Genomic DNA, 25,775 nt, shown 5'->3' with positions numbered 1-25,775 from the left:
GGGGCAGGGACTGATGTGAGCTCTCTGTACAGCGCTGCGGAATTAGTGGCGCTATATAATTAGCTGATGGTGATAATGATGATGATGGTGGTGGATACTATCCACCAATTAAGAGTGCCGGCATGCAACACACAAAGTGCTATCCACTAGATTTTTGGGAACCGTCTAGTGCAGTGTTGGCTAAAAAATAACTACAAGTCCCAGCATACCCTTCCAGCAATAAGCTGCTATATATTGGCAAAAATGCTGGGACTTGTAGTTTCACAACACCTGGAGTGTCACAGTTTAGCCAACACTGGTCTAGTGGTTTTGACTGCTTACAATAGAGGAGAGGTACATATCAGCCACAGGCGCAGATGTGGAGGTTTAGATCAGTAATGAGCCACAAACGGCCCTCTGTGCCTTCACTAGTGGCCCCCTGAACCTTCACTAGCGGCCCCCATCTCCCTCCTGCTTTATTTCTTATACCTTGTAACACTTGTTTGAAACACATGCAGATATATCATTACAGAGAGGTGTCTTTCTCAGTAATAATCTAAAACAGTACATTTATTCAGAGATTAATGTGCGGTTCTTTTGACCGTTAGAGGGCTGCACCCGAAGTGTATCAGGTCATCCGTCGCTGGTCTAGATAATTACCTGTTAACAACAGATGATGTTTTAGAAATCTACCTGATCTGCGGTGTTGGTTTTTACATCAACAGCACTCATACTCATTATAGTGGTAACATGCATGAATGTGGCCATTATTAAAAAGAACCAACGCAGACCCTCTCTGCTTTGTGTGGATTCATAATTACCTTTTGTAGATCTGTGTGGAGTTGTTTCAACATGACTTCCAGCTGCATGACTTTCCCAGGGAGGTCTGGGAGAACGTCGTCACTACAAAGACAGGGACATAATATGGAATGAGCACAAAGCTACGGGGAGAGGCTGCAGTGTTCAGTAAACCACAATTATGGAGGTTCTATTTTTAGATCCTTTTCTTTCCCCAAAGTAACAAAGAAAGTCATGACAAGTAGCAGCGCAGTGGTGTTTGGTTTAGAGCATAGCATAAGGTTACAAATACATCATTACGTTTAAAAATCCTTTAGGGGATATGTACTGTTACATAATGATGTCAAGTATTTAAAAGGGTAGTAGAACATTTGGAGCGCAGATTAATTTTATAGGGGTGGCGAGGGGTGAAAGGAAGATGGGTGCGGTAAGTAACGGGTGGGCCAGAATTGGACCTCTAACCTCTAGGAGATATTCTGGTTAAAAGGATTATAAAGATACTGTAGGCGCCATGTTTGCGTTTACTGGACCTATTATTGAGGTAGGCTGTAATTGTGTATTGTGGCCAGGTGCTAGACCTCACTAAGGAGTGATTGTCTGGAGCGAGCATCCAGACGTTTCCAATGGGTGGCTTCTGGCTGCACTAATAATCTGGACTACTATTTCTGTCTCTGCTCATTTTTCTCTCGCAGACCATAGAGATGATGTCTGGCTGCACATTGAAACCAATTGAATCTTCCCCTTTGTGTTTTAACGATAAGAATTTAATAACCAGGAATATAAAAATAGGATGCAAGGCTCTTGTCAAACCTTTCTGTAGGTAGCTGGGTCCACTGGGGCCCCAAATCAGTAATGAAGCATATCAGCTACTCCAGGAAGGAGGTGCTGGGGAGTGAGAAAGGATAAGGGAATACTGGGTAGGGAGAGGCAGAGATATCGGACGCATGGAAGGGGTAGTCTGGGGAGCCTAGTGTGTGTGTGATACCGCTCATGGTGGCTGTGTGAGAGGCAGCGGAATGGATTAAATGATGGTTCACATCTAGTTAATGACTATTAGGGGAAGGTGTAAAGGACGGGGGACATGGGAGGATGCTGTATCGCAGAAGGGTGGAACTCTTTATAACAAAGTAGTGATGCATTATATAAATAGAACAAATAACGGCTACGATAGACACAACTATCCATCTCTTCCTTGTCCTGTCTTATGCAGGATTAAGCGACCATACTTTGATTAGCGGAAGAGTGGACACTAGGCCAGGAGAGAGGGAAGAAGGCGGGCAAAATTGAAATAACCTAGAATACCATCTGAAATAACACAACAGGGTATTTTAATATGAACAGCAATAAAACCTGCATCACTGTAGTTTAATCCAATTCCAGTACACCTCCGTGTTATTCCAACAGTGTCCCAAGACAATTATGGTTAACACAGCTCAACTGGCCAGCTGTCCGCCTCTCCGCACCCATGCAGGGTTTAACCACCCTCCATGAAGTAAAACTGGAACTTAGCGGTGGCATGGCAACTCGGCCAGGAGAGTAGGGGGAGCAGGCAGGCAAATTAAACCGGTCATAAAATGGCAATTATGTGAGTAAAACAGAACTGCAGGGCAAATAATAGTACCAAATCCTCAGCAACATGTAATGAAAAAAATAAAATCAACATGCTAAGTGTATTGCGGAATTCAAATAAAAAGTGTAGTACTTAAACAAGTGGGATGAATTCCAGCAGGTAAAGATCCAGCCAGTACCCAAACAAGGAAAGACTGGGGGGTAAGGGGTATTCACAAGGTCAGCTGTGAGCCACACAATTCTCACTGAGGATACAATTAGAGCTTTAACACAAGCATTTCAAGTTTTGTTGTTTTAAACATGATTGAAGCCTGAGGACTGTGGCTGTTGAGCCATTACTACCAATGAGTTATTCCACACATCTTTATCTGCACGGTCTCAATACCTTGAGGTGGGGGTACTGCGGGCTGTATGCTGCCTCTCCAGGCTGAGGTGTGCCGTGCCACCACTCTGCACAGGACTCAAAACGGCCTCATTCAGAGAGAAGAGCGAGGATGCTCGCTGCACTGGAAGGGAAGGAAGACACTGTAAGACAATCGTACACCATGGGTGAGGATGCGCGCTGCACTGGAAGGGAAGGAAGACACTGTAAGACAATCGTACACCATGGGTTAGGATGCTCGCTGCACTGGAAGGGAAGGAAGACACTGTAAGACAATCGTACACCATGGGTGAGGATGCTCGCTGCACTGGAAGGGAAGGAAGACACTGTAAGACAATCGTACACCATGGGTTAGGATGCTCGCTGCACTGGAAGGGAAGGAAGACACTGTAAGACAATCGTACACCATGGGTTAGGATGCTCGCTGCACTGGAAGGGAAGGAAGACACTGTAAGACAATCGTACACCATGGGTGAGGATGCGCGCTGCACTGGAAGGGAAGGAAGACACTGTAAGACAATCGTACACCATGGGTTAGGATGCTCGCTGCACTGGAAGGGAAGGAAGACACTGTAAGACAATCGTACACCATGGGTGAGGATGCTCGCTGCACTGGAAGGGAAGGAAGACACTGTAAGACAATCGTACACCATGGGTTAGGATGCTCGCTGCACTGGAAGGGAAGGAAGACACTGTAAGACAATCGTACACCATGGGTTAGGATGCTCGCTGCACTGGAAGGGAAGGAAGACACTGCAAGACAATCGTACACCATGGGTGAGGATGCTCGCTGCACTGGAAGGGAAGGAAGACACTGCAAGACAATCGTACACCATGGGTGAGGATGCTCGCTGCACTGGAAGGGAAGGAAGACACTGCAAGACAATCGTACACCATGGGTGAGGATGCTCGCTGCACTGGAAGGGAAGGAAGACACTGTAAGACAATCATACACACTGGGTGAGGATGCTCGCTGCACTGGAAGGGAAGGAAGACACTGTAAGACAATCATACACACTGGGTGAGGATGCTCGCTGCACTGGAAGGGAAGGAAGACACTGCAAGACAATCGTACACCATGGGTGAGGATGCTCGCTGCACTGGAAGGGAAGGAAGACACTGTAAGACAATCGTACACCATGGGTGAGGATGCTCGCTGCACTGGAAGGGAAGGAAGACACTGCAAGACAATCGTACACCATGGGTGAGGATGCTCGCTGCACTGGAAGGGAAGGAAGACACTGCAAGACAATCGTACACCATGGGTGAGGATGCTCGCTGCACTGGAAGGGAAGGAAGACACTGTAAGACAATCGTACACCATGGGTGAGGATGCTCGCTGCACTGGAAGGGAAGGAAGACACTGTAAGACAATCGTACACCATGGGTTAGGATGCTCGCTGCACTGGAAGGGAAGGAAGACACTGTAAGACAATCGTACACCATGGGTGAGGATGCTCGCTGCACTGGAAGGGAAGGAAGACACTGTAAGACAATCGTACACCATGGGTTAGGATGCTCGCTGCACTGGAAGGGAAGGAAGACACTGTAAGACAATAATACACCATGGGTGAGGACGCTCGCTGCACTGGAAGGGAAGGAAGACACTGTAAGACAATCGTACACCATGGGTTAGGATGCTCGCTGCACTAGAAGGGAAGGAAGACACTGTAAGACAATCGTACACCATGGGTGAGGATGCTCACTGCACTGGAAGGGAAGGAAGACACTGTAAGACAATAATACACCATGGGTGAGGACGCTCGCTGCACTGGAAGGGAAGGAAGACACTGTAAGACAATAATACACCATGGGTGAGGACGCTCGCTGCACTGGAAGGGAAGGAAGACACTGTAAGACAATCGTACACCATGGGTTAGGATGCTCGCTGCACTGGAAGGGAAGGAAGACACTGTAAGACAATCGTACACCATGGGTGAGGATGCTCGCTGCACTGGAAGGGAAGGAAGACACTGTAAGACAATAATACACCATGGGTGAGGACGCTCGCTGCACTGGAAGGGAAGGAAGACACTGTAAGACAATAATACACCATGGGTGAGGACGCTCGCTGCACTGGAAGGGAAGGAAGACACTGTAAGACAATCGTACACCATGGGTGAGGACGCTCGCTGCACTGGAAGGGAAGGAAGACACTGTAAGACAATCGTACACCATGGGTTAGGATGCTCGCTGCACTGGAAGGGAAGGAAGACACTGTAAGACAATCGTACACCATGGGTGAGGACGCTCGCTGCACTGGAAGGGAAGGAAGACACTGTAAGACAATCGTACACCATGGGTTAGGATGCTCGCTGCACTAGAAGGGAAGGAAGACACTGTAAGATAATCGTACACCATGGGTTAGGATGCTCGCTGCACTGGAAGGGAAGGAAGACACTGTAAGACAATAATACACCATGGGTGAGGACGCTCGCTGCACTGGAAGGGAAGGAAGACACTGTAAGACAATCGTACACCATGGGTTAGGATGCTCGCTGCACTGGAAGGGAAGGAAGACACTGTAAGACAATCGTACACCATGGGTTAGGATGCTCGCTGCACTGGAAGGGAAGGGAAGGAAGACACTGTAAGACAATCGTACACCATGGGTTAGGATGCTCGCTGCACTAGAAGGGAAGGAAGACACTGTAAGATAATCGTACACCATGGGTTAGGATGCTCGCTGCACTGGAAGGGAAGGAAGACACTGTAAGACAATCGTACACCATGGGTTAGGATGCTCGCTGCACTAGAAGGGAAGGAAGACACTGTAAGATAATCGTACACCATGGGTTAGGACGCTCGCTGCACTGGAAGGGAAGGAAGACACTGTAAGACAATCGTACACCATGGGTTAGGATGCTCGCTGCACTAGAAGGGAAGGAAGACACTGTAAGATAATCGTACACCATGGGTTAGGATGCTCGCTGCACTGGAAGGGAAGGAAGACACTGTAAGACAATAATACACCATGGGTGAGGACGCTCGCTGCACTGGAAGGGAAGGAAGACACTGTAAGACAATCGTACACCATGGGTTAGGATGCTCGCTGCACTGGAAGGGAAGGAAGACACTGTAAGACAATCGTACACCATGGGTTAGGATGCTCGCTGCACTGGAAGGGAAGGAAGACACTGTAAGACAATCGTACACCATGGGTGAGGACGCTCGCTGCACTGGAAGGGAAGGAAGACACTGTAAGACAATAATACACCATGGGTGAGGACGCTCGCTGCACTGGAAGGGAAGGAAGACACTGTAAGACAATAATACACCATGGGTGAGGACGCTCGCTGCACTGGAAGGGAAGGAAGACACTGTAAGACAATCGTACACCATGGGTTAGGATGCTCGCTGCACTGGAAGGGAAGGAAGACACTGTAAGACAATCGTACACCATGGGTTAGGATGCTCGCTGCACTGGAAGGGAAGGAAGACACTGTAAGACAATCGTACACCATGGGTGAGGACGCTCGCTGCACTGGAAGGGAAGGAAGACACTGTAAGACAATCGTACACCATGGGTTAGGATGCTCGCTGCACTAGAAGGGAAGGAAGACACTGTAAGATAATCGTACACCATGGGTTAGGATGCTCGCTGCACTGGAAGGGAAGGAAGACACTGTAAGACAATCGTACACCATGGGTTAGGATGCTCGCTGCACTAGAAGGGAAGGAAGACACTGTAAGATAATCGTACACCATGGGTTAGGATGCTCGCTGCACTGGAAGGGAAGGAAGACACTGTAAGACAATCGTACACCATGGGTTAGGATGCTCGCTGCACTGGAAGGGAAGGAAGACACTGTAAGACAATCGTACACCATGGGTTAGGATGCTCGCTGCACTGGAAGGGAAGGAAGACACTGTAAGACAATCGTACACCATGGGTTAGGATGCTCGCTGCACTGGAAGGGAAGGAAGACACTGTAAGACAATCGTACACCATGGGTGAGGATGCTCGCTGCACTGGACGGGAAGGAAGACACTGTAAGACAATCGTACACCATGGGTGAGGATGCTCGCTGCACTGGAAGGGAAGGAAGACACTGTAAGACAATCGTACACCATGGGTGAGGATGCTCGCTGCACTGGAAGGGAAGGAAGACACTGTAGGACAATCATACACACTGGGTGAGGATGCTCGCTGCACTGGAAGGGAAGGAAGACACTGTAGGACAATCATACACACTGGGTGAGGACGCTCGCTGCACTGGAAGGGAAGGAAGACACTGTAAGACAATCATACACCATGGGTCTCATTACCCTTCTTAATAAAACATCTAACTTCGGCTCCAATTACACAGTTCCCCAATACAAGTTTCAAGCCCCTCAGCTGCCCCCTATTAGGGAAATAGTTGTGCCCATATATCTGTCAGTAAAAAGGCCAACACAGCCTCACAACACACCAGGCAGTTTAGTACTTTCCTGCATAGTTACCTTCAAAGGCTTTGGCTGCACTGACGAGACTGGACCACTCCAGGCCAGACGCCGTGTCTGGTAGCGGCATCATTCCCGGGTCTATGTGTCTGGAGTTTGAATCCTGGATCTCGGTAAGAGACAGCTCAGAAGACGAGATGGTGGCTGTAGAGTACAAAGCAATAATCGTTATTTCGCTATGGATGTTGCATGAGCGCTTTTCACCTCTACGGTGTCCTCCACATTCTTACTGCTGTGTGTGACAGCACAAACTGTGGACGGACCAATTTTTCCTGGTGGTGAAAAGTCGCCCACGGAAACAATGCAGGAAAAATAATTCTGCTTGTTTCCAATAAGGTGCATCAGGATGAATGGATAACATATGTGCTGTGTGCAGCCACAGGCGGCATTTACAGAGCTCCATGTCCTAGAGATTTTTAATGGGAGCAAACACGTGCGCTGCTTTCTAGCCATCACTGGCACACCTTAAACCGTACGGAGGACAATGCAGACGCATGACAGTATCTAATCTATGACCCGTTGCTATGCTTCTTACCGGATTTCTCTGGCAGTCCGGGTGGCAGCTGTCGACGAACAGGGAGGGTACAGGATGGATAAGAGTTAGTAAAAAACAAATTGCTGTCCAGAGAGGAGTCCGTTCCCAGAGAGCAGGCGAATCCCGGGTCTCTGCGGCCACTGCACAGGCTCTCGTCTGACAAGGTTCTGTGTAGGGTCTTCTGGGGTGACTGGAGGGAACAGTGTGTAAGTGTTAGAGAACGGGTGGGGGCAATCGCTGAATATGTCTGCACTGGGTGGTGATGAGAATTATTAGTCATTTTTATCCTCTATATAATACACATAGAAAAACAATAAGACATGCAAAAAAGTGAACGTGCCATGAAAACAATACAGGAGGAACATCGAAAAAGAGACGGCCAGAGCACACAAGTTACCCAACTAACGGGTTAGTGTGCACTTGGAGAATCCTGCATAATATAAACTGCCCCCTGTGTAGCAAATATGTAGGAATAAGAGGAAGACTCTAGTGAAGACAACTGGATGGATTGCAATAATCGGTCTGAAGCTGCAGGCTGTGGCTCCTTTCATTAGGTAATACAACGTGGGGGACCAGCCTATATTAAGGAGGGTCTTCCAGAAGTGTCACATACCTTCAGCAAGGGAACATAGATCCGAGATAATTAGGTAGATTTCCATAAAGAAGGATATTTTATGGGATAGTCTGATTAGACAACAAAATGCATTTCTAAATACCGGTGCGACAAAGAAGTCTTTTGGAGGGAAGGGGGCATTTAATACAGCACAACTTCATTCATGCAATGCTCACCGACTCTCATGGGAAACACATGGGGTCAAGTGTGTTTATCAAAACAGAATTTCCTGCAATACCCTTTTCTGCCACTAAATGGAACCTTGACAGAATCATACTACGCATGTGCGATGAACGAAAGGTATGCAGCGTATGCTTCCTGTGCTTTCTGATTCAGATTACTAGGTTAGGATCCAGGCTTAAGCGTATGTATCAACAGCATCTGTGGTCCAAGAAGGGGTAATTGTCAATTACATGCAGAACAAACATACACAGCTAAGTAGAGGAGAACTACTAGTGATTGACTTATCACTTGGACTATAGATGCTACACTGCACAATAAAAAATATCCCACTCCCCAAATTAGCAGCACTCTACTCGGCTGGTTTTCACTACAGCAAGGAGGATCTAACGCCTGTTATTTCCAATACTATCTAGCACAGTGCCAGGTTGATGATTTGGGAATGGGGTATGCTGTCACTTACTTTTTTTTTTTTTATTACAACATTATTTATTTTTAAATTCATTTATTATAACATTTTAGGTCTGGAACGTGGTTGCGGTCAATCACATGCAGTTCTTCACTCTTCAGTCAAGTGATTGACAGTTACCTCCAACTCTGCAGATCCTGCTGATCCATCAATTTAAGATTAAGTGACTTCGAAAGATAGAGCACTACCACTGCGTGGACTGTCTCGTATACGTAGAGCACTACCACTGCGTGGACTGTCTCGTATACGTAGAGCACTACCACTGCGTGGACTGTCTCGTATACGTAGAGCACTACCACTGCGTGGACTGTCTCGTATACGTAGAGCACTACCACTGCGTGGACTGTCTCGTATACGTAGAGCACTACCACTGCGTGGACTGTCTCGTATACGTAGAGCACTACCACTGCGTGGACTGTCTCGTATACGTAGAGCACTACCACTGCGTGGACTGTCTCGTATACGTAGAGCACTACCACTGCGTGGACTGTCTCGTATACGTAGAGCACTACCAATGCGTGGACTGTCTCGTATACGTAGAGCACTACCAATGCGTGGACTGTCACGTATACGTAGAGCACTACCAATGCGTGGACTGTCTCGTATACGTAGAGCACTACCACTGCGTGGACTGTCTCGTATACGTAGAGCACTACCACTGCGTGGACTGTCTCGTATACGTAGAGCACTACCAATGTATGGACTGTCTCGTATGTAGTGCACTACCAATGTATGGACTGTCTCGTATGTAGTGCACTACCAATGTATGGACTGTCTCGTATGTAGTGCACTACCAATTTAAGAACTTTTTCGCCCCACCAATTTAAGGATTTGGGAGAGTGCCACTCGTGTACTTATAGTACAGCAGGTAAAGAACTGTGATGCTGCTACAAACATTCTAATGTGTGATAATTCTAAACTCTGCTGGAACATAATAAAGATTTAGTATGTGGCATCAACATTGTCATGAATCATCTTGTTGATGTTATTTCGTCATGTTAGTTGGACAAGACTTGTTATGGCATAAGAGAGAAAATGCATTTCTGCATCTTCACCCCTCAATGTTCAACACTAAACATATTATACTTTCATATACAGATTCTCAGTAAAACCATGAACCCAAGACAGTAAGCTTGTGATATGAGGGGTGTAGAGCTCCTTGTACATACACCCTAACTTACTGGTCTGTGCACACTGTCCTGTATCTTAACGACTACTCGCTCCCCAGCTGTACAGGCCCTAGAACTACATAACAGCAGCTTTATAACAATACTTTAAGCTAAATTTATGGTGCTGTTCTATATGGATGAAAGAAACTTAGGTAAATATTGAAAAAGTGCTTTTATTTCATATTTGCTTTCCATATGCATTACACTTACAAATAAAAATACATTTATTCAAACAGGCTACCAAAAGAAAGACCTCTCTGTCCTAAAAATATATAAATATTACTCTGAGAACCCAACAGATGACAGAAAATGCCCCTGGTCACTGCACAGCAATATACCTCTGGCCATTAGAGACGTGAGAAAACAAACAGTAAGTTGGGAAGAACATTAGGAGAGCAAAGCATGATGGGGCATTGACTTAATGTGGACCTGACCCTACAAACGCCTCCCTGTGTGTGTGTAAGTGACCGGTGCTGTAGTTTGTAGAAAAGCACCAAGACGTTGTACATTCTCTTTACAAGACGGGGTGCTGGAAAGAGTGGAAGGAGAAGACGGCTGAGGAGAGAGCAGTGAAGGGCAGGTTAGGAAGACACGGGAAAGGGTACACGAGTTAGGATACTAGGGGAGGCAGTGGAGGACAGGGGGTAGCACAATACAGAGAACAGACAACAAAGGGCAGACAGTCAGGACCATGACTCTACAGGGCTCAGCAGATCTGACGTCTCACCATGCAGTCCTGCTCTTGCTCTGGCCCCAGATTGTCCATAATAATCAGTCTCTTCAGATCATCCTCAATAGTAGACTTGTAATTCTTTCGAGGTGAACGCAGGTCACGTAGAGAGGCCCTAAGCCTGGGCTGACCAAACACGTTCTTTGTGTTCAGATCTACTTGTCTGAAACAGAGAAGAACACCCCAGAACTGTGAGCCACAGTCACAGAGAGGACCTGACAAACACATACACAACACACACACAACACAACTGCATACATACACACGCTGCCTTGCTCTTGTATACACACAGCAGATGCTCATGTAATCCTCTCCCACATGTTGTCTGTAACCGCTGACCTACATACTTCAGACACAGGGAAAACCAGGACTCCAGCCCAAGCACGTTGTGCCAATAGAACTACTGTGTTAGTGTAATGGGCAATTCACACCATAGGCCAGCGAGACCTAATAATAGATAAGTTTACGTCGCTGGGCCCCCACAGCAAAAGTTCGGCAGGGGCCCGGCGATTAAGGTGTAGTCTCAGGCCTAAAAAGATCAGAGAAGTGAGCTCTTGAGCATGCATACGCCTCATAGCGGCCTGGCCCCCTGAGCCCACAGAAGTTCCGCCACTGGCGAGTCACATGATGGAACACAGCGATTTAATGACAGTCACATGTCTAATGGGCTAAAGGGTCAGTCCTGTGTGATTGCTCAGCATTAGCAGGAGCAAAGGTCATTCAATCTGGAAAGAGTTAAATTGTTAAACGAGGACTCCACCCACAAGGGCTGCATTCTATATCTGCTGAATCCTTCCAAGCATCTTTCATTTTTAATTTATATATAATATATCTATATATCTATCTATCTATCTATATTCAAATGAATATCTTCTATTGTCAAAGTGAATTTACTCTCACTATAAAGTTTTTATTATATATAAATATATACAATGGTCAGTAAAAATTAAGTGCGCTCAAAGATCCATCATGACACCCAGATGAACATTAAGCATTATATCTACTGAGCCCTATATAACTATTACTAGCCTGTTTCCCTCTTTAATGATCAGCCTGAATTCCACTCATCGCAGTGCCACAGAAAGGGGCTACACTCACTTTTTGGGGTCTGTGAACGTGGTGGGTCTCTGTGGGGCTTCCTCTGGCCTTTTCCAGCCAACTGGGATCTTGTTTCTCATGTTCTGACGAGAGAAGAAGGATTTGGGTACAGAGCTGGACAGCTGGAAGGAGCTCGACTGAGACATCTGCTGGTTCCGGGGACCATCGGGAGTTTTAAACATGTTGGACCTATTAACAGAAACAATATATTCCATACTTATTACCTGTGGTTGGATCCATGTCATAAACGGTCTGATGATAAACCCCCCCACCCAAACACATATACGCCTGATCTCACCCCAAACTGTATAACACATGGTCTTCTCGCCCCACACTGCACACCACAGGGTGCCAGGGCCGTAACGAGGGTTGTGCGATAGGGGCGACCACCCAGTGCGCAACACTGAAGGGGGGAGCAGTTTATAAATATTTTAGGTTCATTTGGTTAAAATTGAGGGCTGGGGGGGCAGCATTTTTGTTTTTCGCCCCAAGCACTAAAATTTCAAGTTACGGCTCTGCAGGGTGCAATACATGATCTGATCTCTCTCACTTATTATACAACACATCTTCCTTCCACACCGTATACAGAGCCTGATATTTATTACACTTTGTACAATATAGACTCTGACCCACTATAATACAGGGTGTGATATTTCTCCCACACTGTACATTACAGGATCTGATTTTCCTCTACACTGTGCAATGCAGGATCTGAGCTCTATTTCATACTGAATAACACAAGTTGTGATCTTCCTTCCACACTGTTTCACCCAACACTGTACACTACAGGATGTGATCTCCCACATGGCACAATACAGGGTGTCTGATCTGCTTTCTACACTGTGCAATACACAATCTGATATTTCTTACCCTTTTCAACTCAGAATCAAATGTCTCCCACAGTACAATAGAGTCTGGTTTACCCAGACACCACACAATACAGGATCTCGCCTAACAGTGTATTTATAAAGTCTGTCCTATCCCCCCCCCATAGTGTACTCATAGACTGTCCTCCCCCCCCATAGTGTACTCATAGACTGTCCTCCCCCCCATAGTGTACTAATAGACTGCCCCCCCCCATAGTGTACTCATACAGTCTGTCCTCTCCCCCCATAGTATACTCATACAGTCAGTCATCACCCACCCCCATAGTGTACTCATACAGTCTGTCATCACCCCCCATACTTTACTATACAGGACCATCTCCCCTGTACAATACAGTCTCATCACACTCTGATCGTATTTAAAGATCGGCTTTTGTATTAAATCTACTGTCCAGTCAGCTCCTTACCTGGAATCACTGTAGGCTTCCCCTGTACCATTACCAGGGGGGTACATTTTGGGTCTGTAGCCTTTCCCAGAAGACATCTGATCCTTCCTCTTGTCCCGTGAGCTGCTTTCATGCATACCAGGGTAGGTGGAGCACGACACTGGTTTCTGCACTTTCTCCCGACGAGGGGCTGGCCGGGCCGGTTTAGGGAGTTGGAAATTGGGCAGGGAAGTGTCAATGCCGCTGTCGTTCGACGTGCCCTTAGTGAGAGGCTCCAGGTCTATATCTGGCTGCTCCTGGGGGTCAAACCAACGCTCATCGCTCTGGTTACTGGAGGCCGTGCTAGACAAGGTGTTACTGCTGGAGTGACTGGAGTACTGCGCTTCCCCCTACATAAAGGGAAGAAGAAACACCCCAATGAGTGACTGACACTGGGCTGAATGGTATCTAAGTATACATAGCTAACATGTACCAGACCACTCACCTTTGAATGTCGGTGAGGAGAATTCTTGCCAGTGAGCTCCTGTCTGTTCGGTCTCCTGTTCACACTGGCTCCCACTCGGGAGTGTGATGGTATGTGCCATAGAGGCTCTGCAAAGGCAAATACTGTCGTCACACGTACGTAGCAGCATTAGCAACAGCGAATAATTAGAAGCTGTATGTTAATTAAAGAGGTTGGGGCTGGGAGCTGTATCTCTGTGATATCCTGTCATGATTTATACTGAAGATCTCACAGCCAGCAGTTCTCATGTTCACTTTCTCTCACAACTTCTTTACAAACAAGGTTACTGATTAGAGCAGGGAGAGGAGGTATAAAGCATGACTGAGACAAATCACTTCAGTCACTGAATTAGCCCATCACAAAAACAAAATTAAAAATCAGCCATGTTTTCCAGCAGTAACCACCAGCCCCCAGTAAGACGTGTTTGTCAGTATCATGCCCGACTGTTATAACAGATTCTGAACTTTCATTTTCACAAAAGATTGAAGAGACTGTTATATCATGCTGAATGCTTATTATTAAAAGGGTCTAAAATGTGTTTATTTCTACCAGTGACCACTGCAGATAAGCTCATGCAGGCTCTTACTCTCTCACCTGAATTATTGCAAACTTTCTAATGGGTCAGAGGCAACACTGTGGATTAGTGGTTAGCACTTCTGCCTCACAGCACTGGCGTCATGAGTTCAATGCCCGACCATGGTCTTATCTGTGTGGCGTTCGTTCCCCCCGTGTTTGCGTGGGTTTCCTCCCACACTCCCAAAAACATACTAGTAGGTTAATCGGTCTGTGTGTGTTAGGGAATTTAGATTGCAAGCTCCAATGGGGCAGGTACTGATGTGAGCGAGTTCTTTTTACAGCGCCGCCGAATTAGTAGCGCTATATAAATAGCTGTTGATGGTGATGGGTTAATCCTACACCTGGCTTTCCACATTGCTACCCATTTAGGATACTACTGGCAAAATTACCATCCAAATAATCTTTTTCAAAGTTTATTAACCTCTTTCAGGCGTTCACCATTTTGTTTCACATTCTTCAAAGTTCTGTCCATATATGTATATTAAGATCTAAATCACCAGTCTGCTGTTCACTCCAATCCAACCACAATGCGATCCACCTTCAATCCTCCTTCCACATTGTTCCTGGTCTTTGGGACTGCCAAACCCTCAACATATCCCAATTATCTGTTTTCTACACTATTCCCAAATGTAACCTATGAATTTATGCAGTCACATGGGCCACAGATAATTCATCACATGACCCAGGGAAAACAAGTCACATGATCCACCGTTACATTCCATGAACCATGAATGCACTCCTTTGTCACTTTCCTCTCCGCACACTCAGACCATTATCTATTCCCGAGAGAGACATTTTCCTAATGTTTCTGTTGTCCGAGTCACATGTCAAAGCAATAATATTTATTCCTGGTTTTGCACCGATTTTATCATGTAAAGGGCTCAGAGCCTAGTGAAGTTATTAAAACAAGCACAATAGTCTACTTGTGCTGAGGTGACCTTTCTGGTGCTCTGACTTAATTAGAGACATCCCCAGAGAAAACGCATTATGAGGACTTCAGCATGACATATGAGAAAATGAAATGATTAGTCACACAGATCCTGCACCAGCCACACTTCAATCACATGCCGTAAAAAAACAAGGCTTTCTGCGGTCATTCACATATGTATCACTAGATGGCGCTGTATATACAACATTCTGTAATATCCTGGTAAGATCTTCACCTGTTCTATGTAGTTTTCTATTCACCAGGACATGAGAGGAAGTGATATCACTTTATACATGACCGGTAAGATCCCACCTACAGTACAGTGATCAGTTCTATACCACCAACAGAGTTCAGTTGTATACATTCTCTGTAATATGTAGGTGCCAATCAAAGGTTAATTACTAATATTATGCACCAAGTCTCCAGGAAAGAGAGAACTAGTGATATCACTGGTAAGATCTTATCTATCCTCCTATTGCAGTTATCTCACCAGGTTTATGTCTGTCTGATGTCATCTCCTGGCCAGACATCCCATCTTGTATGCAGTAAGGTTCTGCCTGTAGAACAGACCGCTGGGGTGTTCCAAACCTACAACATACCGGCAATCATCAACAATGTCATCCTGACAAACAGTCCTCACAATCACCAGTTCGGGAAAAATAACTAGATAGCCAGTGCATAGTCCACAAGTTATATTAACATAAGTATAAACTCCAGTAAATAATATCTTTAGAAATGGCGAGTTCTAATGTCACTGCATATAATCTGAGCGTTACGATATCATCACTATAGTGTTCATTAGGTAAACATGGTATAATAAAGGAATAATGCATTCCCTGTTGTAAATTATTATTGATGATAGAAGTGACCTCTATAGGTGCGTTCTGCCTGGTGCATCAATACGTTCCCAGAACTCCCTTGTGACTTTAATTTACATATAATATACAGCAGGGAGTGCATTCATTATCAGATATATAATGAACAGAAGGGGCTGTGGAGCAGTACTGATTTTATATAAGTTCAGGAAAAATATACAGCTTACTCTGACATTATTTTACTAGGTTTTTATCTTCAGCGTTTGTTTCTAATACATAGTCCATTTACCACCCTGTCGACTAAAGGCACTGTCACAATCTCATACAGGAAAGAGGCGTCAGAGTCAGCAACACTAAATATATTGAGTGAAGTTGGAACACTGACTGATCTAACATGTAGAGGCAGAAACTGGACAGCAGTCAGCAATTACATCATATGACAGATTGAGGTCACAAGATGTGTGTGTAAGATTATTCGCCTCTCACCTGTCCGCAGGCGGCTTGTAGCGGCTGTACCCAGTGCCGGTGGAGGTTGGTGTAGAGAAGCTCCCGGAGGGGTGTCTGTAAGGCTGCCCTTTGTCTATCGCTGTCGGGGATGTGGCGACATACGGTGTCTCTGGATAGCTCACCGGCCTGTATACATAGAAAGTCCATGTATGAGAAGATGCCGACACAGGTACAACTCTCTCGGGGCCCTATGGGCACCTCCTCCCTTGTCACACCTTTTACAACTGTCTCCTGGCACACGCTGTTCCAGTTTTCCAAGATTAAGTGAGCCTGATAAATAGCATTTCCTATTGTTCTGTGTAATAGATAGCTAGCGAGTGATCCAGTGTCAGTACGGTGATCTAATGATGGCGACATGTATAATGGGCCACACAGATCCTGCAGGAATAGTGATCTATTGACAGCGACATCTTAAATGGGTTTACTAAATCCAGTCTCTTCCCAAACCCGTTTAATAAAGGGTAACAAAGTGCAAGTGGCATGTTGGAGCAAAGTTACAGGATATATGCTCAAATCACAACGCTCGGCCATGGGCGCTGTGTGGAGTTTGTATGTTCTCCCCGTTTTTGCGGTTTTCCTCCGGGTGCTCTGGTATCCTTCAACACTCCACCAACATACTGATAGGTTAGTTGGCTGCTGTCAAAATGGACCCTGATAAGTGTGTGTGTTGTAGAGAATTTAGACTAAGTCTCAATGGGGCAGGGACTGATCTGAGTGTACAGCGCTGTGTAATATGGTGGCGCTATATAAACAAACAACAATAATAATGTTATACGTTGGTTTTGCATGCAGCAGCTCTGTGTGTATGTTGGGAGCAGTCATCAGAACGTCTATCCTATAACACCATATAAGCTGGTGATTATGGGCCTGATGAGGACAAAAAGAATTTGCTACAAAAGAGAGAACTCTTAAACTAAACACTTTTCCTTCGTTCACTCACAAGAAAAAGAAAACACAAAACACACATAACAAAAATAAAATAAATAAAACAAAACACAAAATCCATTCAAGTGCGACACCCGTGGCCCACCCCATCACCAGAGCTGCTTGTTGGGTTTATCGCCCCTCCATGAAAGGACCACTCACCTCCGGCTGTTGTGCAGCGGCTGGGCCTCTCGGACAGGCACCACTTGAACCTGCTTGGGTGTCCGGTTTAGCGACTGTGCGTAGTTGGATGTTACCCCTTTCTGCGACGGGTTGGCCCCGTGCTGGGCGGTGGAGCTGCTCCAGTGCCAGGCTGCGCTGCTGCGGAAGGGAGGCCGGGGACCAGAAGAGGCATTCTCTGTGTCCTTTTGGTCCATAGAACAAAGTTCATAAGTCTCGGACCATCCCCTGTGGAGAGAGCATAGAGAATGTTCTGTGTCTATGTACCTCACACATGTACAGACAGAATGTAAGCTGATCCATAACGTTACAGGAGCAGCTCTGCGGCTATGTCTGTGTTACAACTTGTCCTGCGAGGGTTTAAACGGGTGCGGTTTACTAACGAGCTCAGTAATAACATCCCTCTGCCTGAAAAAAAGTGTAAGACTTTCAAAGCCGAATACCGTTCCATATCCCTGACATTCATCATCCCACACCGAGTGGTAAGGGCAGACATATATACGCTACATAAATCTACATATCTGTAAGGTCAGAAATGGGCTATGAGAAAAGAACACGGCCTGGCACTACAATGATTGTCTGTAGCACCTTACATGAACTATTATCTCATATGCAGCAGACACTAATCCTATGTAAAGCAGTATTGTATGTGTGCAGGGCTCATGGAGAGCGGGGAGTACATGTACTCATAGTTTATAGCATGTCCTTTAATTCATTATTGTGTTTACTTTAATATGCTATTTAACCCCACTCAATAGACCCTAACTCAGCACCTGCCATGATATCTAGCACGGAGCTCCTCTCCATCCATCCCGCAGTACAGCACAATATATCTCAGTATATCAACAACCTAGTTTCTGCACAGACCCCTCTATATAGTGCAATGCCCTTCAAATCATATAGTACCTTCTGGGTAGATAGCGTCTACGCAGAGACACTGGAGGGGAATGGAGTAGTGTGTCTATACCAAGAGGGTATTGTATTAAATCATAGACCCCATATCCAGATTCCCATCTGTTTAACACCATATATCTCAGCCTATCTAGTACCCAGGTCCGCTCCATAGACACAATGTAGCATAGTATCCCTTCAGGTATCTAGTATGGAGGTCCCCTCTATATAGAAAAATACCTCAATATATTTAGTACTCAGGAGAGCTAACATCCTGCTTCCATCCACAGACAACAGTTTATTACAATAACACTCAGTATATCTAGTACTTGGTTCCCCATTATAGACCACTCAGTTTATTACAATAAAACTAAGTCTATTCCTCTCTAGAGACCCCTCACAATAACGCAATACACCTCAGTATATCTAGATTCCCTCCACAGACCCCTCACTATAACACAATATATCTCAGTATATCTAGATTCCCTCCACAGACCCGTCACTATAGCACAATACACCTCAGTATATCTAGATTCCCTCCACAGACCTTTCACTATAGCACAATACACCTCAGTATATCTAAATTCCCTCCACAGACCTCTCACTATTGCACAATACACCTCAGTATATCTAGATTCCCTCCACAGACCTCTCACTATAGCACAATACACCTCAGTATATCTAGATTCCCTCCACAGACCTCTCACTATAGCACAATACACCTCAGTATATCTAGATTCCCTCCACAGACCCGTCACTATAGCACAATACACCTCAGTATATCTAGATTCCACTCACAGACCCCTCACTATAGCACAATACATCTCAGTATATCTAGATTCCCTCCACAGACCCCTCACTATAGCACAATAAACCTCAGTATATCTAGATTCCCTCCACAGACCTCTCACTATTGCACAATACACCTCAGTATATCTAGATTCCCTCCACAGACCTCTCACTATTGCACAATACACCTCAGTATATCTAGATTCCCTCCACAGACCCCTCACTATAGCACAATACACCTCAGTAATCTGTAAATAGAAGATAATACTAACACAGAGCTGCACAATTAGGTGTAACATTTGAACATACCATGATAACAATACAGTAACATATACAGCAACAAAGCAAGATGACCCAGCTCACTAGAGAGTCCTTGGTGCATCGGTCTATTAAGCTCCATGTTCCCAGCACCCTAGTCCTCGCTCTAATCATGCTGCAGGGAGCACGCGTGGGGCACAGAATCAGGGTTACATTAACTTTAATACCTGGTGCACAAAGCAGCCATGAACTAGCCTAAAGGATGTAAAACACAAGGTAGAGGTGCCGGCTTCATAACGCGGCACCGGGATGAATGTGTCCACAAGAGTGCAATAATGCTGAAAGGACCAATCGTACAATAATTGCCCAGCACCAACTTCACAGCCCCATCACCACAGCATAACACCAGGCAGTATATCTAGTAGGACAGTAAGAGTGAGAGAAGAGGATGACTGACACACACTGTGGCTTATTGAAGCACCTCACCTTCGTGGTACTCCATCCTCATGTGGGGGGATGATCACCACCTTCACCGTGACTGAGGTGCGCAGAAGGTCAATCATCTGGTCATGGGTCAGCGTCACCACGGCCACCTTGCATATTTCCACGAGTCGGCTGCCCTGGCGCAGTCCAGCCTGCCATGCAAATCCATAGTCCTCAACCTCCGCCACCGTGCCGTCATACTTGACGTGGAAACCCAACTGGCCCAGTCCATTCCGGCGCAAGGTCATGTCCACCGTCTCACATCCCGTGGTCATGATCTGAGGAGATGAGAGGACTTACTTTCCTCTGTCACATACTGAGGTTCTTCTGCGTTTCCACCAGAAATAGTTACCACAAAATTGTTCATTAACTCATCTTCTGCAGATAGAATATGAGCTGTACAATTGTAGCTACCACACTACTGGGGGCAAAGCAGGATCATTAGTACCGCCATAATCACAAATTAGGTATAAAAGTAATATTAAAAAGGGAGACCTCAAAAGTGCTTCAGAGAGCTCAAAAGTCCTACAATAGGTCCTATCTCTATGTAGGTGACAGATCCCTGCTCAATACAACAAGTGCTGGGGTGGTCGCAGTTTGTTTTATCGTCCCTCCCTATAAGGACTTCTAGGGAAGGGAGGGGTTAGAAAATACACATTTTAAAAAACAAAAACAGAAAAACCTTTACACTAGAATAGTGACAGTCTATTAAATAATCCCTATTGCCCCGAACCTTCTATCTGTTCCAGAACTGCTCCATTGAACATATTAAATGGTAGTCAGGAGGTAAAAAGACGATAATCTTACAAAGGACCCAAAAGAGCTATGATGGGGCAGACTTGTGTAAATTATTAGAGGAGTTGAATCACAACAAGAGGTAGCCTGTGGATAGCAATGTGATAACCCGGTAACACCATGGACTAGGGGTGTATTCTGGTGGAGGTAGGGGTCCGATTTGGAGAGCAAGACCCTAATTCCTCTCACTTGTCCAATACTCATGTAAAGCTTCATCTTCTCAGAAACAGAGGGACTTGGTCCACACAACCCTACTAGTTTATTAAATGTACGCAGAGTTGTTACACTGCTAGGACTCGATAAGATACAAAGCAAGGCTCAGGGGCCTATTAAAGCACAACAGGTGATATATGCATAAAACTCTGCAATATGTCTATGATAAATAATATCAAGGATGAAGATGAAGATCCCAGAGCACCATTTCTACTGCACCTTATATAGTTCTGATTGTTCTCAGTATGTTCCAAGTGTCTAAGGTGCAATATTGTACCTTGGTTTGTACATAGCCAGTCGCCTCAATTGTTAATAATTAGTGCAGAATATAGCCGGTAAAACACCAATATTATTTATAGTCTGTACACTAATCCCCCTGGTAGAGGAACAGTCCCTGTTCCAGAAATGGACTGGAAGTGTCACCTTGCCACCTGAATCGAGGTCACCATGGCAGGAGACATTCACAATCTTCTCGAAAATGTGTAGAGATTATTATACAAATTCCATACAGTGCCAACATGTTGTTCATGTTTAAATTACGCACATCTTATCCCTAAAATGGGCCCTATAATAGTGTTACCTCTACATCTCCGTCTAGTACAGTAGCCCACGCAATATCTCAGATGGGAGCTCAAAAAGACATTTTCATTTTTATAAGGAGCACAAGGGCCAGATACAGGGTCAACGCAGGGAAAATGCACAGATGGAAAGGAATACTAAAGATGCTGCTCCGATCATGTGCTGTCAGCCTTGACTATGAGCATCCTTGTGTAGGACCCTTGCATCCCTCACAAGAGTAAGAACTTCCTTTACCAAGTCACATCTGGGATCATTTCTGCTATGTTTAATGCTAGCTGAAAGGTACAGAACTTCAAGCCCTCCACAAAGAACATGTTTTGGGTAATATTTTCCTGTAATTGGATAAGGCATAGATGCTGTTTACGTATGCATGACGCCCAGGTACCCACGTCATCCCAAGTGGTAGACAAGGCAGTAACTAAAAGTAATCTTTTCATATAGTACTAGAGAACAACAGTAACAATCCGTCTCTCTTCTTTCATTCCCATCTCCCACATCACCTTAATCTTACGAAGACAGAGCGTTTCGATGCAGCGCACTCACCCTCACAGGCAACACTCTGTGGCTTCTGCTGCGACAAGGACTTGAACTATGCAATGGTCACTAAATGGGGCCACTCAACTGAATCAGGGGCAGATTAGCAGTAATTAAGGACAGGGAGCTGCTATAGACACCACCATTATAATTTTGTTTCACTGTTAAATATATGAATGTTTGCAGTATCAAATGGTTAAAAGGGATTGCATAGTGATTAACATATAGGAACCTTCACTATCAGTCTCTTCATAGAGTCCTCTTCAGCTGCAATGGCACTAAATTTATCAAGTTGTGAGTTTCCGGCAGGTTTGAAAAGTGGAGATGTTGCCTATAGTAACCAATCAGATTCTAGCTATTTTGTAGAATGTACTAAATAAATGACTAGAATCTGAATGGTTTCTATAGGCAACATCTCCACTTTTCAAACCCGCCGTAAACTCGCAGCTTGATAAAATTTACCCCTAAGTCTTAAGTTGAGGCTACAACAATATTGTTGTATTCGACATCAGTAAATAATGGAAAAGATTTTTAATGTTTGGATTATGGATTTATCTAAAAACACACTGGTATAGTTTGATTTACTATATGCTTTTATTCATTAACATTTAGACGAGTAACTCTGCAATCACCCAGTAAGAGAAGACAAAACATTTAAACAACATTGACGTCTTACTGAAGATTCACTGACCTTCAACCTTTGCACGATCTCCCGGATATCTTCCCCGTTACCGTCTAGCGTCCGTATTAGTATATGATCACCGCGGCCATAAAAGATCTTGAGAGACAATGGCTCTGGTGTCCACCCAATTACGTCAGCACAGTAACAATTAAAGACCACCTCCTTTGTGGCAGTCTCAATTAGGACCATGAACTCATTGGAGATGCCTAATGCACACTCTGTCTCAGCTACTTGAGAGAAGTCTTGAGCCATCACTCGCCAACACAGGGCGCCGGTACTCTGTAGCTCGGCACCGGCCCGTGCTTTTGTCCTTTCCTTCTTCTTGGAAGTCAGAGAGATCAGGTTGAATTTACCAGTGGTGTCAATAGGAGTATTGGTGACATAGTTCTCTGCCAGGTCCTTAAGGTATTCCTGCCTTGTCCGGGTGGCCATAGTGTGGAACTTGTCCGATTTGTGTGCCGCGTTCTCTGCATTGATGACTTTGGCCAGAAGAAAATCACGGAACACATCAGACTTGCGGAATTTGACACCGTTGGGAATCGGAGGGCCGAAGGGAGGGACATCTTTGGATCTTGTTACTGCCACTCTGCGGACAGATGTCAAAACAGCATTATTACGAGACACAGTATGACTGAAGACGAGATCAATGAACTATATCCATGGTAAGAGCTAGAACCCACCTATAGCAGACGTTGTCAGTGCAAGGGTCATGTGCCCGGACAATGATGAAGACATGTTGGAAGTGCGAACGGATGTTCTGTGGGGTAAACGGTAGAGCTCCCGGCTCCTGGAAGATGATCGTCACAATATCGTTTCCGATATGTCTTTTCCGAAGAAGCTGAAGTGAGAAGAGAGCAGTAATGGAGCTGTGTGTTAGAGATTGTGTATTACAATATTCTCATCGCCAGGTGACAGGTCATGTTCAAGGCTAGCCAAGCTAACTGGTCACGTTATGGAGTAGAAGCAAAACTGTAATAAACATATACTGAGCTCTACATTATATGTCGTAAGGTGTACATTATTCATGCAAATTCCTGAACGCCTGCAATCAGCTGATCAAACATCTGCAATAGACTGATCAAACATCTGCTACTGGAGACATTGTATTTGTTAGTGCAGCATACCTGCCGTTTCAGACTCCCTTATCCCCTCTATGGTGATCAGCTGAGTCACACTTCATATATGGGGGACTTACCTGCTGCCGGTTGTTTGGGGTGTATGGCAGCATGGTGGAAACGTGAAACATGATCTCATAGTCCTGGTAGTTGGTATACAGAGAGTGTGATCCAGTGGAATCCGCTAGGAAAAAGAAAGAGACCGGTTACTTCACATAACAGACGCAGAGGAGATGGACTCAAATTATATTAACACCATATAAATCAGAAAGCAGAGAGAAATGATGCAGCTCTATAAGTCATAGCAGAAGTCAGTGTAAGAGTCATGCTCACACCCGCTGCATATGGTAAGATATGTACCGATGTATGTGGTACTGATCAGTGACCCAGGCCAGTTACTCACTTTTAGTGTCAAGCTGGGCTGCATACTTGCTGAAGCCTCTCAGACAGACCTTCTCCCCCAGCAAGGACAAGAACTCCTCGAAGGCCGGCCCTGCGCTTTCATTGTTATACATCTCCTCCTCCGAGCTCTGACCGGCCTTGCAGTACAGGATCCCCACTTTGTGTTTCCTGCAGAGCTGGAGTCAATATTGTCCGTCACTACATACAAAGATACCTGTGCACTGAACATTGCAGACACTCCCCTTTTACACCCTGATGTGTTCTGCCTCACAGCGCTGGGTTCATGAGTTTGTTTCCCGACCACAGCCTTATCTGTGTGGACATTGTATGTTCTCCCTGTGTTTGTGTAGGTTTGCTCCGGGTGCTCTGGTTTCTCCCCACATTCCAAAAACATTGGCTGCTATCAATATTGAGTGTGTGTGTGTGTCTCTCTATGTCAGAGAATTTTAACTGTAAGCTCCGATGGGGCAGGGACTGACGTGAGTGAGTTCTGTGTAGAGCGCTGCGGAATTAGTGGCACTATAAAGATAGCTGATGATGATCAGTTCCTGCCCCCAGTGGAATCTACAGTCTAAATTCCTTAACATGCACACACAGACACACACACAGACTAGGGTTAGTTTTTATCAGCAGCCAATTAACCTACTAGTATGTTTTTGGAGTGTGGGAGGAAACCGGAGCACCTGGAGTAAACCCAACTAACAAGGGGAGAACATACAAACTCCAGACAGATAAGGCCCTGATCAGGAATTACACTCATGACCCCAGCGCTGTCAGGCAGAAGTGTTAACCAGCTTCTTCAGGAAGAGAAACAAAAACAAACCAAAATTGGTAACATCACAACACTGTAATTATGAATCCCACCCGTTTACCCCAATTACCGCTAACTCCCTTCATCTTTCCTTTGTATTAAGTCTGCAGCATATCCTAAAGTACCCCCTCACCTAACATGTTCTACATGCATGTCCCTCCCCAACCTACCATTTAACGCACCCTACCTTCACACTGGTCATAAAGTGTCCTCTAAATACACATTATATCATTCACCTTTATTACCACCTCACCTGTCATACTGCTTATCACCCACCATCCACAACCCTTCGTATTCCTCACTCTTTAGATACACCATATCAGTTGACCCACGTCCCCCTAACCTACTCCTTATCTGAAATCATGCAGTCTTCCCCCAACGTAATGCTCACTCCTCTCCTATCAATTCAGTCAACCCCATTTATGTCAGATCCAACACCAATCATCCTAACCCTTCCCACAGATGTCACACCTACACTGTATGTGGGCGCCATCCCAAACGCCACGTCCTCCGCACAACATATGTGGGTTCAGGACTGAGCAGCAGGAATATCGAC

The 25,775-nt window shown here is 45.4% G+C and overlaps 1 protein-coding gene across 5 annotated transcripts in view; it reads right to left on the bottom strand.

Moving 5' to 3' along the window:
* Positions 1-25,775, bottom strand: part of SIPA1L3 (signal induced proliferation associated 1 like 3) — an 82,403-nt gene that overhangs the window by 1,889 nt on the left and 54,739 nt on the right. For all 5 annotated transcript variants that reach the window (XM_075187084.1, XM_075187088.1, XM_075187087.1 and 2 more), the window contains 16 exons: positions 24,410-24,584; positions 24,087-24,190; positions 23,572-23,729; positions 22,901-23,477; positions 20,092-20,366; positions 17,650-17,895; positions 16,543-16,689; positions 15,732-15,829; positions 13,720-13,826; positions 13,257-13,624; positions 11,966-12,154; positions 10,865-11,030; positions 7,707-7,896; positions 7,172-7,315; positions 2,732-2,852; positions 801-882 (listed from right to left, as the gene is read on the bottom strand). In XM_075187084.1, coding sequence (XP_075043185.1) covers positions 801-882; positions 2,732-2,852; positions 7,172-7,315; positions 7,707-7,896; positions 10,865-11,030; positions 11,966-12,154; positions 13,257-13,624; positions 13,720-13,826; positions 15,732-15,829; positions 16,543-16,689; positions 17,650-17,895; positions 20,092-20,366; positions 22,901-23,477; positions 23,572-23,729; positions 24,087-24,190; positions 24,410-24,584 — 3,147 coding nt within the window. The remainder of the gene's footprint in view (positions 1-800; positions 883-2,731; positions 2,853-7,171; positions 7,316-7,706; positions 7,897-10,864; positions 11,031-11,965; positions 12,155-13,256; positions 13,625-13,719; positions 13,827-15,731; positions 15,830-16,542; positions 16,690-17,649; positions 17,896-20,091; positions 20,367-22,900; positions 23,478-23,571; positions 23,730-24,086; positions 24,191-24,409; positions 24,585-25,775) is intronic.

Source organism: Mixophyes fleayi, chromosome 9 (assembly GCF_038048845.1).
Source record: "Mixophyes fleayi isolate aMixFle1 chromosome 9, aMixFle1.hap1, whole genome shotgun sequence".
Lineage (NCBI taxonomy): Eukaryota > Metazoa > Chordata > Amphibia > Anura > Limnodynastidae > Mixophyes > Mixophyes fleayi.
This window is presented reverse-complemented; position numbering and strand designations above follow the sequence as displayed.